Source organism: Pristis pectinata, chromosome 9 (assembly GCF_009764475.1).
Source record: "Pristis pectinata isolate sPriPec2 chromosome 9, sPriPec2.1.pri, whole genome shotgun sequence".
Lineage (NCBI taxonomy): Eukaryota > Metazoa > Chordata > Chondrichthyes > Rhinopristiformes > Pristidae > Pristis > Pristis pectinata.
Window position 1 is genome coordinate 22,732,617 of NC_067413.1, and position 12,318 is coordinate 22,744,934.

The 12,318-nt window shown below is 39.5% G+C and overlaps 1 protein-coding gene across 1 annotated transcript in view; it reads left to right on the forward strand.

Moving 5' to 3' along the window:
- The first annotated feature begins 9,712 nt into the window (after positions 1-9,712).
- LOC127574616 (CMP-N-acetylneuraminate-beta-galactosamide-alpha-2,3-sialyltransferase 1-like) overlaps positions 9,713-12,318 on the forward strand; it is a 52,396-nt gene continuing 49,790 nt past the window's right edge. The window contains exon 1 of the mRNA XM_052023764.1: positions 9,713-9,938. Within this exon, the coding sequence (XP_051879724.1) occupies positions 9,732-9,938 (207 nt within the window). The 5' untranslated portion in view covers positions 9,713-9,731. The remainder of the gene's footprint in view (positions 9,939-12,318) is intronic.

Sequence of the window (12,318 nt, forward strand, 5' to 3'; positions counted from 1 at the left end):
TAAAGGAAAGGATGAAAAGAAGCCAGGGCTGGAGAAACCTGTTGAGCGTACTTGTTGTTACTGTAGGAAACCTGGCCATGTGATATCTAATTGTGCCCTTTTGAAGAAAAGGAAGGAAGCTGTGCCCAATGCTTGCTTTCAGGCAATTAAAAATCAAAAAGGTTTAGGAGATGCTGTTAAAAATCAGTCCTTGCAAGAGGGAAAAGCGGAAAAGTTGGAGGAGGTGAGAAAAGAATTCCATTCGTATGTATCAGAGGGTTTTGTTTCACTGAATGATGAGTCACCCCAGGTGCCAGTGAAAATTCTTAGAGATACTGGGGCTAGTCAATCTCTCTTGCTGGACAGTGTTTTAAATTTTGGTGAAGAAAGTGACACTGGTGAAGTAAATCTAGTACGAGGCGTTACAGGTGAGACCATGTCTGTCCCTTTTCACAGGGTGATTTTAAAGTCAAAGTTCGTAGAAGGACCAGTCGAGATAGGGATAAGACCTAGGTTGCCAGTGGAAGGAGTTTCTTTGTTATTGGGAAATGACCTTGCAGATGGAGAAATTGCTCCTGTGGTACGGTTAACGACCAAACCAAGGATTGATGAGTCTGAGAATGATCCAGATGTTTACCCATCATGTGCGGTGACTCGAGCTAGAGCTAGAGAATTAGCCAAGACAGACAGTCCGGTGCAGTCTGATGTGGTTCCTTGTGACAGTCCTAAACAGGAAGAAAATTATGATGCCTTATCTGAGACTTTTCTGTCTTCACTGGAGGATCAACATCCTTATAGTGAGCCTGAATTTAAAGATTTGTCTTTGTCGAGGAAGGATTTTATGGTGGAACAGACAAAGGACCCTGAGTTGACAGAATTGAAAGAAAAAGCACTCTCATGTGAGGAGATTGAAAAAGTGCCAATTGGATATTATGTCAAAAATAGAGTGTTAATGAGGAAATGGAGATCTCCTCATGTTCCTGTTACTGAGGAATGGGAAGTTATTCATCAGGTTGTTGTTCCAAAAGTTTATAGGGATGAGATTTTAAACCTGGCCCATAGTATGCCTTTGGGTGGTCATTTTGGTGTGAATAAAACTGTAGGGAAGATCTTGAAACAATTCTATTGGCCTGGTTTGAGAAAAGATGTGGTGATGTTTTGTCGAACCTGCCACACATGTCAGATGGTAGGTAAACCAAATCAAAAACCCCCTGTGGCTCCTTTGAAACCAATTCCTGCTTTTGGGGAGCCCTTTTCGAAGGTGATTGTGGACTGTGTTGGCCCATTACCAAAGTCTAAGACTGGAAATCAGTATTTGTTAACCATCATGTGTGCCACTTCTAGATTTCCAGAGGCAATACCCCTTAGAAATATTAAGGCCAAGACGGTGTCAAAGGCTCTTGTAAAATTTTTTACCTTGTTTGGTTTGCCAAAAGAAATCCAATCTGATCAAGGTAGTAATTTTATGTCAAAAATTTTTCAACAAATAGTCTATGAGCTGGGAGCAAAGCAGATTGTATCATCTGCATATCACCCAGAATCTCAAGGAGCTCTGGAGAGATTTCATTCTACTCTCAAAAATATGCTGAAGACTTATTGCTTTGAAAACACCAAGGATTGGGACGAAGGTATCCATTTACTTTTGTTTGCCGTTAGAGAATCAATCTAGGAGTCAATAGGATTTAGTCCGTTTGAGCTTGTATTTGGACATAGGGTGAGAGGACCTTTGGAATTGTTAAGAGAGCAATGGGTTAATGAGGAAGTGCACTTGAGTCTTTTGGACTATGTCCAAAAATTTAAAACTTGGTTGGAGAGAGTCTGCCAGCTAGCGAGAGAGAATTTGAAAACCAGCCAGATAAGAATGAAGACATATTTTGATAGACATGCTCGGCCTAGGACATTCGCAGTGGGGCAAAAGGTGTTGGTATTTTTCCCTAGCCAAAATAATCCCTTGCAATCTCGTTTTTCTGGACCCTATGTTACTGAATCTCGAGTGACTGATTTAACATATATAATCAAAACACCAGATAGACGCAAGAAAACACAACTCTGTCATGTAAATATGCTAAAACCTTATTATGAGAGGGATTCAGTTGTGGCCTTGGTGGATGATGTAAAGGTTGTTTCTAGAATGCCTGATGTTGATGTTGAGGAAGGCCAATTTAGACCAAATATTGTTCCATCGAAACTAAAAAACCAAAATATCATGAAGAACCTTGAAACGAAGTTGGACCATTTACAAGTTTCACAAAAACAACAGATGAGAGAATTAATTTTAAAATTTAAAAATCTGTTCCCAGATGTTCCAAACAGAACATCGATAATTACCCATGATGTTGATGTTGGGGATGCAAAACCAATCAAACAACACCCATATCGAATGAATGTGGAAAAAAGTAAACTTGTTGATCAGGAAATAAAATACATGTTGGAAAATGATATTATTAGACATTCAACTTCAAATTGGAGTTCGCCCTGTGTTATTGTACCTAAACCTGATGGAACTGTCAGATTTTGCACAGATTACAGGAAAGTGAATGCTGTAACGAAGTCAGATGCTTACCCTATTCCTAGGGTGGATGATTGCATAGATAGAGTGGGAAAGGCAAAATTTCTTACAAAGATTGACCTATTAAAAGGGTACTGGTGTGTTCCATTAACAGATAGAGGAAGGGAGATTTCAGCCTTTGTAACCCCTTCTGGATTGTATGAATACAATGTTTTACCATTTGGAATGAAAAATGCTCCGGCAACATTTCAAAGAATGATTAATTCAGTGATTCATGGGTTAAAACATACAGATGCCTACATTGACGACTTAGTGACTGGGAATGATACATGGGAGGATCACATCTCTGCGTTAGAAAGATTGTTTGAAAGACTGTCCAAGGCTAACCTTACAGTTAACTTGGCTAAAAGTGAATTTGGCCATGCCACTGTGACGTATCTTGGTTATGTTGTAGGTCAAGGCAAGCAAGCTCCTGTTCAGGCAAAAGTTCAAGCAATATCTGAGTTCCCTATTCCCACAGGTACGAGGACTGTTAGAAGATTTTTGGGAATGGTTGGATATTATCGAAAATTAATTAAAAATTTTGCTGATATTGCTCTTCCCCTAACTAATCTTCTGAAGAAGGGAGTAAAGTTTGTTTGGACAGATTCTTGTCAAGAAGCATTTGAGAAGCTGAAAGCTATTTTATGCTACCATCCTGTGCTCAAAACACCTGACTTTGAAAAGCCATTTTCATTAGCAGTAGATGCCAGTGATGAAGCTGCAGGAGCTGTGTTGTTGCAGAAGGGTGACCTTGATGATATTGACCATCCTGTAGCTTACTTTTCAAAGAAATTTAATGAGCATCAAAAGAATTATTCCACCATAGAGAAAGAATTACTGTCGCTTGTTTTAGCCTTGCAACATTTCAGTGTATATGTTTGCACCGCTCAGAAACCATTGACTGTGTATACAGATCATAACCCATTGGTGTTTCTGAGCCGAGTCAAAAACAAGAACAGAAGGCTGTTAAACTGGAGTTTAATTTTGCAAGAGTTTGATCTCATGATAACTCACATTAAAGGCAAAGATAATGTGATTGCTGATTGTCTTTCTCGATGGCAAATGGGAAACATGTATCTGTACTAATCTGATAGTCTGTAGTTGTGTAGCATGATAATTATTAACATTACTAACTCTATGCGCGGTTAAATTTTTCTTGGGAAAAATTTTTTTTAGGTGGGAGGTGTTACGGACTCAGTGAAAGTCCCTTTAAGATAGAGAGTGGGTGTGTATGTGTGTGTGGGGCGTGCTTACGTCAATAGAAGATAAAGGACGTAATGACGTTGTTGAAGAAGCCAGAAGGAAAGAGAGAGAGAGAAGGGAGAGAGACACCAGCCTGCTTGTTTTCTCTATCAATGGATGAGAAACAATAACTGTGTTTGCCATAGAAATCCATGTATGGAAGTAATCCGGTGGAGTTCACTTTGTTGCTGACCTGTAGAGGGAAACAGGTATTTGTGTGTGGACGACCACGGTTCGGATGTTTTTCGGGGTGAGGAAGTCACTACCGAGTAAACACTGAAGTGTCGTTTGGGTTCCATCGTGGAACATTTGGATTTCATATGTACTCTCTCTATGTTTTTCTACATCTACATCTTATCTTCAGACAACGGTGGTTGTTGAAGAAGCCCTTGCTCATGTTTCACCTTATGGCTTGCGGAACTGAACTTTAAGAACCATTCAGGAACTGGGAGTTTTGGACTTTGTCACACACACACACGAAGAGTTTAGTTTTGGGGTTAACGTTCAAGGTTTAACATTCTTGAATTCTAACATACTAACATTTTAACTTTTATTTTACGTATTATCATAAGTAGTGATTAATAAAATAGTTTTTAACACTAAATCATGCTCAGTGTGTTTCTTTTGTTGCTGGTTCGTGACATAACAGTCTGCAAACTGTTCTTCAGTGCAAACTCACCATCCATTTCTGCATACTCACAATCAAAAGCACTTGCAGACTCATGCCAGCATCTTAGTACAGTGTAACCCACATTACAGAAGTTCAGGCAACAGAAATTCACCCTTAGGGAATTCACAACTCACAACCAAAAATTCACCCTTACAGTATTTATGTGAAAAAAAGCTAAATAAACACAAAATGTGAAAGAAACAGTAAATTTGGTCAATTTTTATGTAGGGTTCACATTGTGGAAAATTATAATACAGAGTTTTCTAACAATGCAACCCCTCCACAAGTACTACCTAAGACTAAATTGTTTTTTCTTTTTCCCAGTTCTGATGAAGGGTCCCAGACCTGAAATATTAACTGTTTCTCTTTCCACAGAAAAAACAGTCGACGTTTCGGGCTGAGACCCATATTCTGGCTTCTGCCCTCTTCACTTCCAGTCCTGATGAAGGGTCTCAGCCCAAAACGTCGACTGTTCATTTCCCTCCATAGATGCTGCCTGACCTGCTGAGTTCCTCCAGCATTTCATGTCTGACTTCCTTCCATTACAGTTCTGAGATGGCTGATGAGGACAATGGGGGAACCTTCATATCTTGCTGGAAGCAGTAGATAGGTGAATATTTTTGGGAGGTTCTGCACACCTTCTGCTGTCTTTGCTGGCCTCCATGCACTCTCATCATGGAGAACTGGGATGCATCATGTCTTCCTAATGCTCCTTCTAAATTTTGAGCAGCCATGGGTCAGTTAAACAAAATCTACTCTGACTTGTATTTCTCTAATGAAGGGACTTTAACCTGAAATGTTAACTCTTTCTGTTTCCACTGAGTCATTGTCATAAACGAGTACAACACAGAAATGGGCCCGTCAGCCCACCCTATCCATGCTGACCTTTCTGTCCAACATTTTGTTTTTATTTCAGGTCTGCAGGTTTTGTTTTTATTTTGTTTTCTCTCCAGCTTGACCTTTGCCTTACTTTCTTATAATCTGTGCTGGTGACCTGAGAAGAAGCCACTAATGCAAAACAAGGAATTAGACACATTTTCTTACAAGAAAAAACACAACTGGAACAAAGTCCATTTTAGTGCAAAGTCATCAAAGGTGGTCAAAGTGTTGCTGAACTGTAGTGATTAGGGTTGTGCCAGTTGGTTCAAGAACTGAATGTTTGAAGGGAAGTGGCTGTTCTTGAACCTGGTGGTGTGGGACTTCAGACTTCTGTACCTTCTGCCCAATGGTAGCTGTGAGAAGATGGCATGGCCTGGATGGTGGAGACCTTTGATGATAGATGTTGCATTCCTGAGGCAGCTCTTGTAGGTACCGCTGATGGTGGGGAGGGATGTGTCCGTAATGTATTGGGCTGAGTCCCCTCCTCCCTGCAGCTTCTTACATTCCTGCGCATTCGAATTACCATACCAGACCATGATGCAACCAGTCAGGATACTTTCAACAGTACATCTGTAGAAGTTTGTTAGAGTGTTTGGTGACAAGCCAAACCTCCTTAACCTGCTAAGAAAGTAAAGATGCTGGCGTGATTTCCTTGTGACTCCTTGTGATCTTATGACGTTTGCTGCTAACTTCCACCCATCTCTTTGTCTCCACAGATTCTGCTTGACTCACTGAGTTCTTCTAGCAGTTTATTTTTAACTGCTGATTAAAATTGACATTCAACCCCTCAGACTTGGTATAAATGGGCAGTGTAGGAGTTTTTTGGAAGCTCAGAATTGTGAATGGCCCTATGTACATTGAAACAAGTGGTCTTTGTTGCTGAACCGGGCGGATGCCAGCTGCCCATTTTAGGGCCTTAACTAAAATATCGCAACCTGACTGATTGCAGAGGTGATACAGTTTTAATAAGCAGTAGTTGGCCTATCAATTCCCAAAGATTAATGTAGAATATTGAATACATGAGATAATAAAATGACAGAACTTGCAGCTATTCCAGTGGTCTGACATTTAGCGGTGCCTTCCCAACCATGTTCAGCACTCCCCTACCTACTAGCTTCACACTTATTTTGAGCAGATCTTCAAGCAGGAAGTTTTTTAATGAAGCCTGCTCCAAACTGGTTGATGAGGCCACAATGGGTTCCACTTGCAAGTGGTATCACGGAGTGAGGCTGAGTGAGAACCACCCATAGGAATGCCAAGAAATCTTTTAACATTCAATAACTGTTAAAAAAATAACTATGCTATCAAAAATCTTATAAGTTAAGAATGTTTAACTTAAGCCAAATGCTTATGACTCTATATGTGAGTTGTGAGCATGCTATGTTGGCACCGGAAAACTGACAACACTTTTGGGCTGCCCCCAGCACATATTCAGTAACGCAAAAAGCGCATTTCACTGTGTGTTTTATGTACATGTGACTAATAAATAAATATCTTATCTTAGATATGGGTTCTGTGATGGTGGGAATATCAGGACGAAGCTGAGATGGAACCTATTTGGCACATACAGTGGAACATGATTGCGAATCCATCAACCTTTTCTTTAGGATTCATAAGCAGGGTTCGCCATTGTCAAGTTGTCTGTAAGGTGATGTCTGAGAAGAGCTGAATGTGCAAGGTCTTTGAGGCCTTCAACATTAATTTTCTTTCAGCAACATTTCTCTTTCCATCATTGTTTTGAGGCCAGACTGATGGAGATAACAGAGAGTATTCAGTGGTGATCAGTCCAATTGTCATCACAGTTGTCACGTGGCAAATGATATGGACATCCCTGAAAATTTTGCTTAGATGAGGAAGCAATCTAACAGGTGACCTTGTTTGGATCAGGAATGTTCCTTTTTTTATGCTTGTCCCTGTGTTGAAACAGGGTATCACTTATAACAAGATAATGCTCCAAGCATTTTATGAGAAGTTGGGCTCTACTCACCCCTTGGCAATCGCACATTTCAGATGTTTTGTTTTCTAACCCTGGCATTGAAGTTCCCTGGAAGGGTCAGTTTGTCTCCATCTGGGATGTGTACTGGATTTTCTTGAAGGTCTGTGTGGAAGTCCTATTGGCCCGATGGGTATCTTCCTTGATTATGGCATGCTAGGTCTGTGTGACAGAGTCATGAGGTGTTCACTTATCCCATAGTGGGAGTCACTGAGAAGCCAGATCAGCTCATTGTTGATGGCAGAAACCACCCAATGAGGACAGCATTCCTTCTCCAGTTTACCCTTCCAGAAGCTGCTGTACTACCACTTTATTCTGCGGGCTGGTCATCTCCAGCCAATTGTGTCTCACACAGGATGACAATGTTAATCAAAGCCTCTAGAGCTCTAGGTCTATGATAGCAGAGTCTGTCACTGTTGGGACTGTCCATGAGGGTCCTGATGTTCCAAGTCTCAGAATTCATACTGAGAAACAGAAGTTGCCTGTGTGCAACTTTTTAACGTGGGGTAGCCATTGCCCACCAAGCCTACATGGACTTGTCAGAGCAAGGATGTGATCTGGGGTAAGGCTGTCCAAGATGACCAGAGACCAGACTGTGTGTACTCACTATCTAATGTTAGAAGTATTGCGCGTGGGCAACCTTCAATCCTCAGAAACAAGCCAACTGTTTAAAACTAATTAACAGACTTACTAGTCCTGTGAATCAAGCTCTAGAGAACAATAAAATTCCCCCTCCTGGTTTATTATCGTCACATGTACCGAGATACAGTGAAAAGCTTTTGTTTGTGTGCCATCCAGTTAGATTATGTCAAATATAAGTACATTGAGTAAGTAAAAAGAAAAACAATATAATGGAGCAATACGCCAAGACGCTGGAAGAACTCAGTGGGTCAGGCAGCATCCATGGAGGGAAATGGGCAGTCGACATTTTGGGTTGAGACCCTTCATCTGGACTGGCTGAATATAATGTTGCAGCTGCAGAGAAAGTGCAGTGCAGGTAAACAAGTAAAATGCAAAAGCCACAATGAGGTAGATCGGGAGATCAAGAGGTGGTGATCTTTAGTGTAGGCGAGTTCCATCCAAGAGTCTGATAACAGCGGGATAGAAGCTGTCCTTGAGTCTGGTGGTACGTGGTTACAAACTTTTGTATCTCCTGCCTGATGGGAGAGGGGAGAAGAGAGAATGACTGGAGTGAGAGGGGTCCTTGATTATGATGGCTGCTTTCCTGAGGCAGCGGGAAGTCTAAATGGAGTCAGTGGAGGGGAAGCTGGTTTACATGACGGACTGGGCTGCATTCAGAACTCTCTGTGATTTCTTGCGATCTTGGGCAGTGCAGTTGCCATATCCAGCTGTGGTGCATCCGAATAGGATGCTTTCTATATAGTGTATCTGTAAAAATTGGTAAGAGTCGTTGAAGATATGACAAATTTCCTTAGCCTTCTGAGGAAATAGAGGTGTTGGTGTGCTTTTTTGGCCATATCTTCCACGTGGCTGGGCCAGAACAAATTGTTGGTGATATTTACACTGAGGAACTTTAAGCTCTCAACCATCTCCACCTCAGCACCAATGATTATTTCTATGCTGCTTCTGATGTTGTCTAGTGGGCTAATAATTTTTCTGAACTTCCCTTAGAACTTGGATGATCAATAACATTTATCCAGTTCAAAGTTTCACAGCTGTTGTAAACATTAAGGTCACTGCTCTTTACTGAGTCAATTTTTGGATTCTAAATCTCCTATAAAGATAGCATAGAGTCTGAGTGTGGTAATGGGTGGGATTTACTACCCTTTATTCTTTTTGGTGGAGTTGGTAATGAAATACTTATGATTTACCTTTTTGTTCTTTTAGGAGGAATTTCTACTCAACCAGTTTGACTCAAGAAATTACCCAATTATAGAGGCATAAAAGTAAGTTCCAGGAAAAGGCTAACCTCATTACTGGAGTCCAAAGCATCAGCGTGAAAGACTTCATCCAATCCATTATAAGGACACCTCCAAAATGCGGTGATTGTCTACATTGTGTTATTAATCATTCTACCTACTGAAAAACATTAAAAGGTGACTTGATGCCACAGTTGCTTTCAAAATTATTGGCTTGATTTGGAAGAAAACACTGGCTGACTCATCACTTTCTTTCTGAAAACTGATTATTCTATCACAAAAAGTTTGCTTCAGAGAAATATTCCACAGTTGAGTTGCTGTTGCTGGTCAGTAGCCACCCTGTTGCATTATACACAGCAATCTGTTCATTGAGTGCACATTTTGCAGAATTCATCGCACTCTGATTCACTGACGAGGATCCATTTCTTGTTCTTCGTTTTTCACCATTATCAAGCAGGCTTCACCATGTTGGTCACAGCCTTTTTTTTCAGGCTGAGTAAACTTCAGTATTTCTTTTATTTACTGTTTCTTGGATTGATGCTGATTTCTGCATTATTCAGTTTCACTAACAAGATGAACTTAATACAACACCATCTCATGACAATGAAACAATGCAGTTGTAGCCGCTGCGTCTCTGAATTAGGTGTGTCAGAATGGTTTGACAAACGTTACACTTCTGACATGATTCCCATCCTGATGAAAAGTGACAAAACAATTCCTGAGAAGTCTTATAATTGGTGGAAGGTAGGTACCCTTTACACAGATCTCATCACTTAAAATGAAGGAAAATTCCAGTACTGAAAATAAAGTTAAGAAAATACTTGATAAATGAAAGAGTCTGAGGACTAAAAGCTCCACTACATATATTCAAGGATGTCATAGAAATTAGGGTCATTTGTATGTGTTCAATAGAGGTTGGAAGGTTTCAGGACAGCAGCAGTTGAACATACACCTGCCACCAGAGGTAGAATATCTGCTGAAATGTATTATTTAAAAGATAATGGAGCACAAGAATTTACTCTTGACTAATGTAGAGAGATAACTCTGTGACTTGAACATTTTTCTCACTAACCTTTATGGAAGTAAACATACTGTTCTTATGCATAATTAATGGCTTTCAACTAATTTTTGAAAGGGCCAGCACTTTTGGAAGGCAACAAGAAAATAGGCAATAAATTCCAGCCCTTGTCACATACCAATAATATTTTCCTTTAATTATTAGGAATGAGTGAAAATTCCCCTCAGAATTACCAGGCTGTTTGTGTCAGAAGATGGGGAGATAGGCAGTTATGAGTCCCCGCTTTAAAAGAGAAAAAGAGATGTGAGGAAATGATGTACCAGTTAGAATTACTGAAGTTTATTTTAATGCTGCCGCAAAACAACAAATTTCACGATATATAAATCAGTGATAATAAACCTGATTCTGATTCTGATAAATAATAATGCTTGAAGAAGCAGGTCAGAAGACTAAGGTAGGTCATAACTTATTAAAGAATTCCTTGAAGAAGTAACAAATCATGTGAATAAAGGTAATCCAATGAAAGAGATTTATGTGCATTTTTTAAAAAAGCACATGAAAGACTTATGTGAAAGATAGTTTTGCTGTGAATTTTGGGAAATACAGCCACAAGAAGGATTAGAACATTGGAGAGCTGGATGTAGAAGGTATTGTTAAAAAGGGATTGAGGGAAAAATATTGAAAATGCTAACACTGGAAGATGTGTAAAACTAATGAGGATTGTAAAAGATTCTGGTAGGCTAGTAAGAAAGAAGGTAGTTGTAGTTCAAGGAGTTGTAGTTGTAGTTAAAGAAAGAATTTGCATTTATGTTGCATCTTTAACAACAATGGTATATCCTTAAAGGCATGTTCTTAAGTTTTTATAGCTATGAAGTCCTTTTTTTTAATTTTGTCACTTTTTAGTGTAGGAAACAGACAATAATTTGGGCATAGCAAGGCAGGCAATATTTGGTTACTTTTTTGGCTGAGGTATAAATATCGGACCAAAATATCAGAGAGAACTGTTCTTCATTTTTTATATGTGCATAATGATGGAAGATGTCAGATTATGAACCCTGATGGCACCAGTGATATACCTTGAGGAAGGCGAGCAGTGACGTAATCTTGATTTGTTAAGGATATGACCGCGCGGTTACGGATACTGAAACCATTTAAGCTATTCAGACTGCTTGGAAAGGAAAGGATCAGGAGCCAGAAAGGTAGTAAGAAAATCATGTGCTAACCAAGATAGGAATTAAAACTTTGCAATAACAAAGATGATGTTGATTATTTAGAATCAATAATTGCTTTCTTTCGCTCATGTATATCTTAAGCTATTTACACAGATGGTATTAATCCCTCATGATGTCAGTTGAACCATACTACATGGACTATTTAAAGTAGATTAAAAGGATATACTATGTTTAAGTACTTACAGAATACATGCAGGAAATTGTTTCAAGCCATACGTAATCCCACAATATGAAATTGGGACAACAGTTGAAACTTTATTAGTTTATTGGGCACATCGGTTGGAGCAGCTTACCAGATAATAATTTGTTTTTACCTGTAAACTTACATGATTCACAATGGTTAATGGCAATTAAACTGTTGTAGGAACTGGTGTATGGACTATAACTCCAGTTATACACATCATATTATGAAAACCTAAGAACTAAGCTTGGTAGGTAATTAATATGACAAGTCCACTCATATAAAGCTGGTAGGAGTGACGTTTGAACTCACTTTATGCTGTGCCTGCTGGTGTCTCCCTGAGCTTTCATTGCCTGATGACTAGGGTGGGTGAAATCAGTCATGTGTAAACATGTGACTCAAGTTCCAGAAAACTCAGATGTGATTTCCTCTTCTCTATTATCAAAAAAGTCTTATTATTCGGTTGATGAGGAATGGAGATAGAGTACGGGATTGAGATGAAGATAAGCTGATCGTAAGAAGGGTAGACTCTTTTACTTATTGTGATATATCAAAAGACAGCTTTAATGCAATCTAAGAAAATTATTAAATGGCTGAGTTCTGTAATTTATTTCACAAAATTTCAATTACACAAACTGTGCAGCTGTATAAACACACTTACGTCACCTACCTTGTAATTTCAGAGTAAACCAT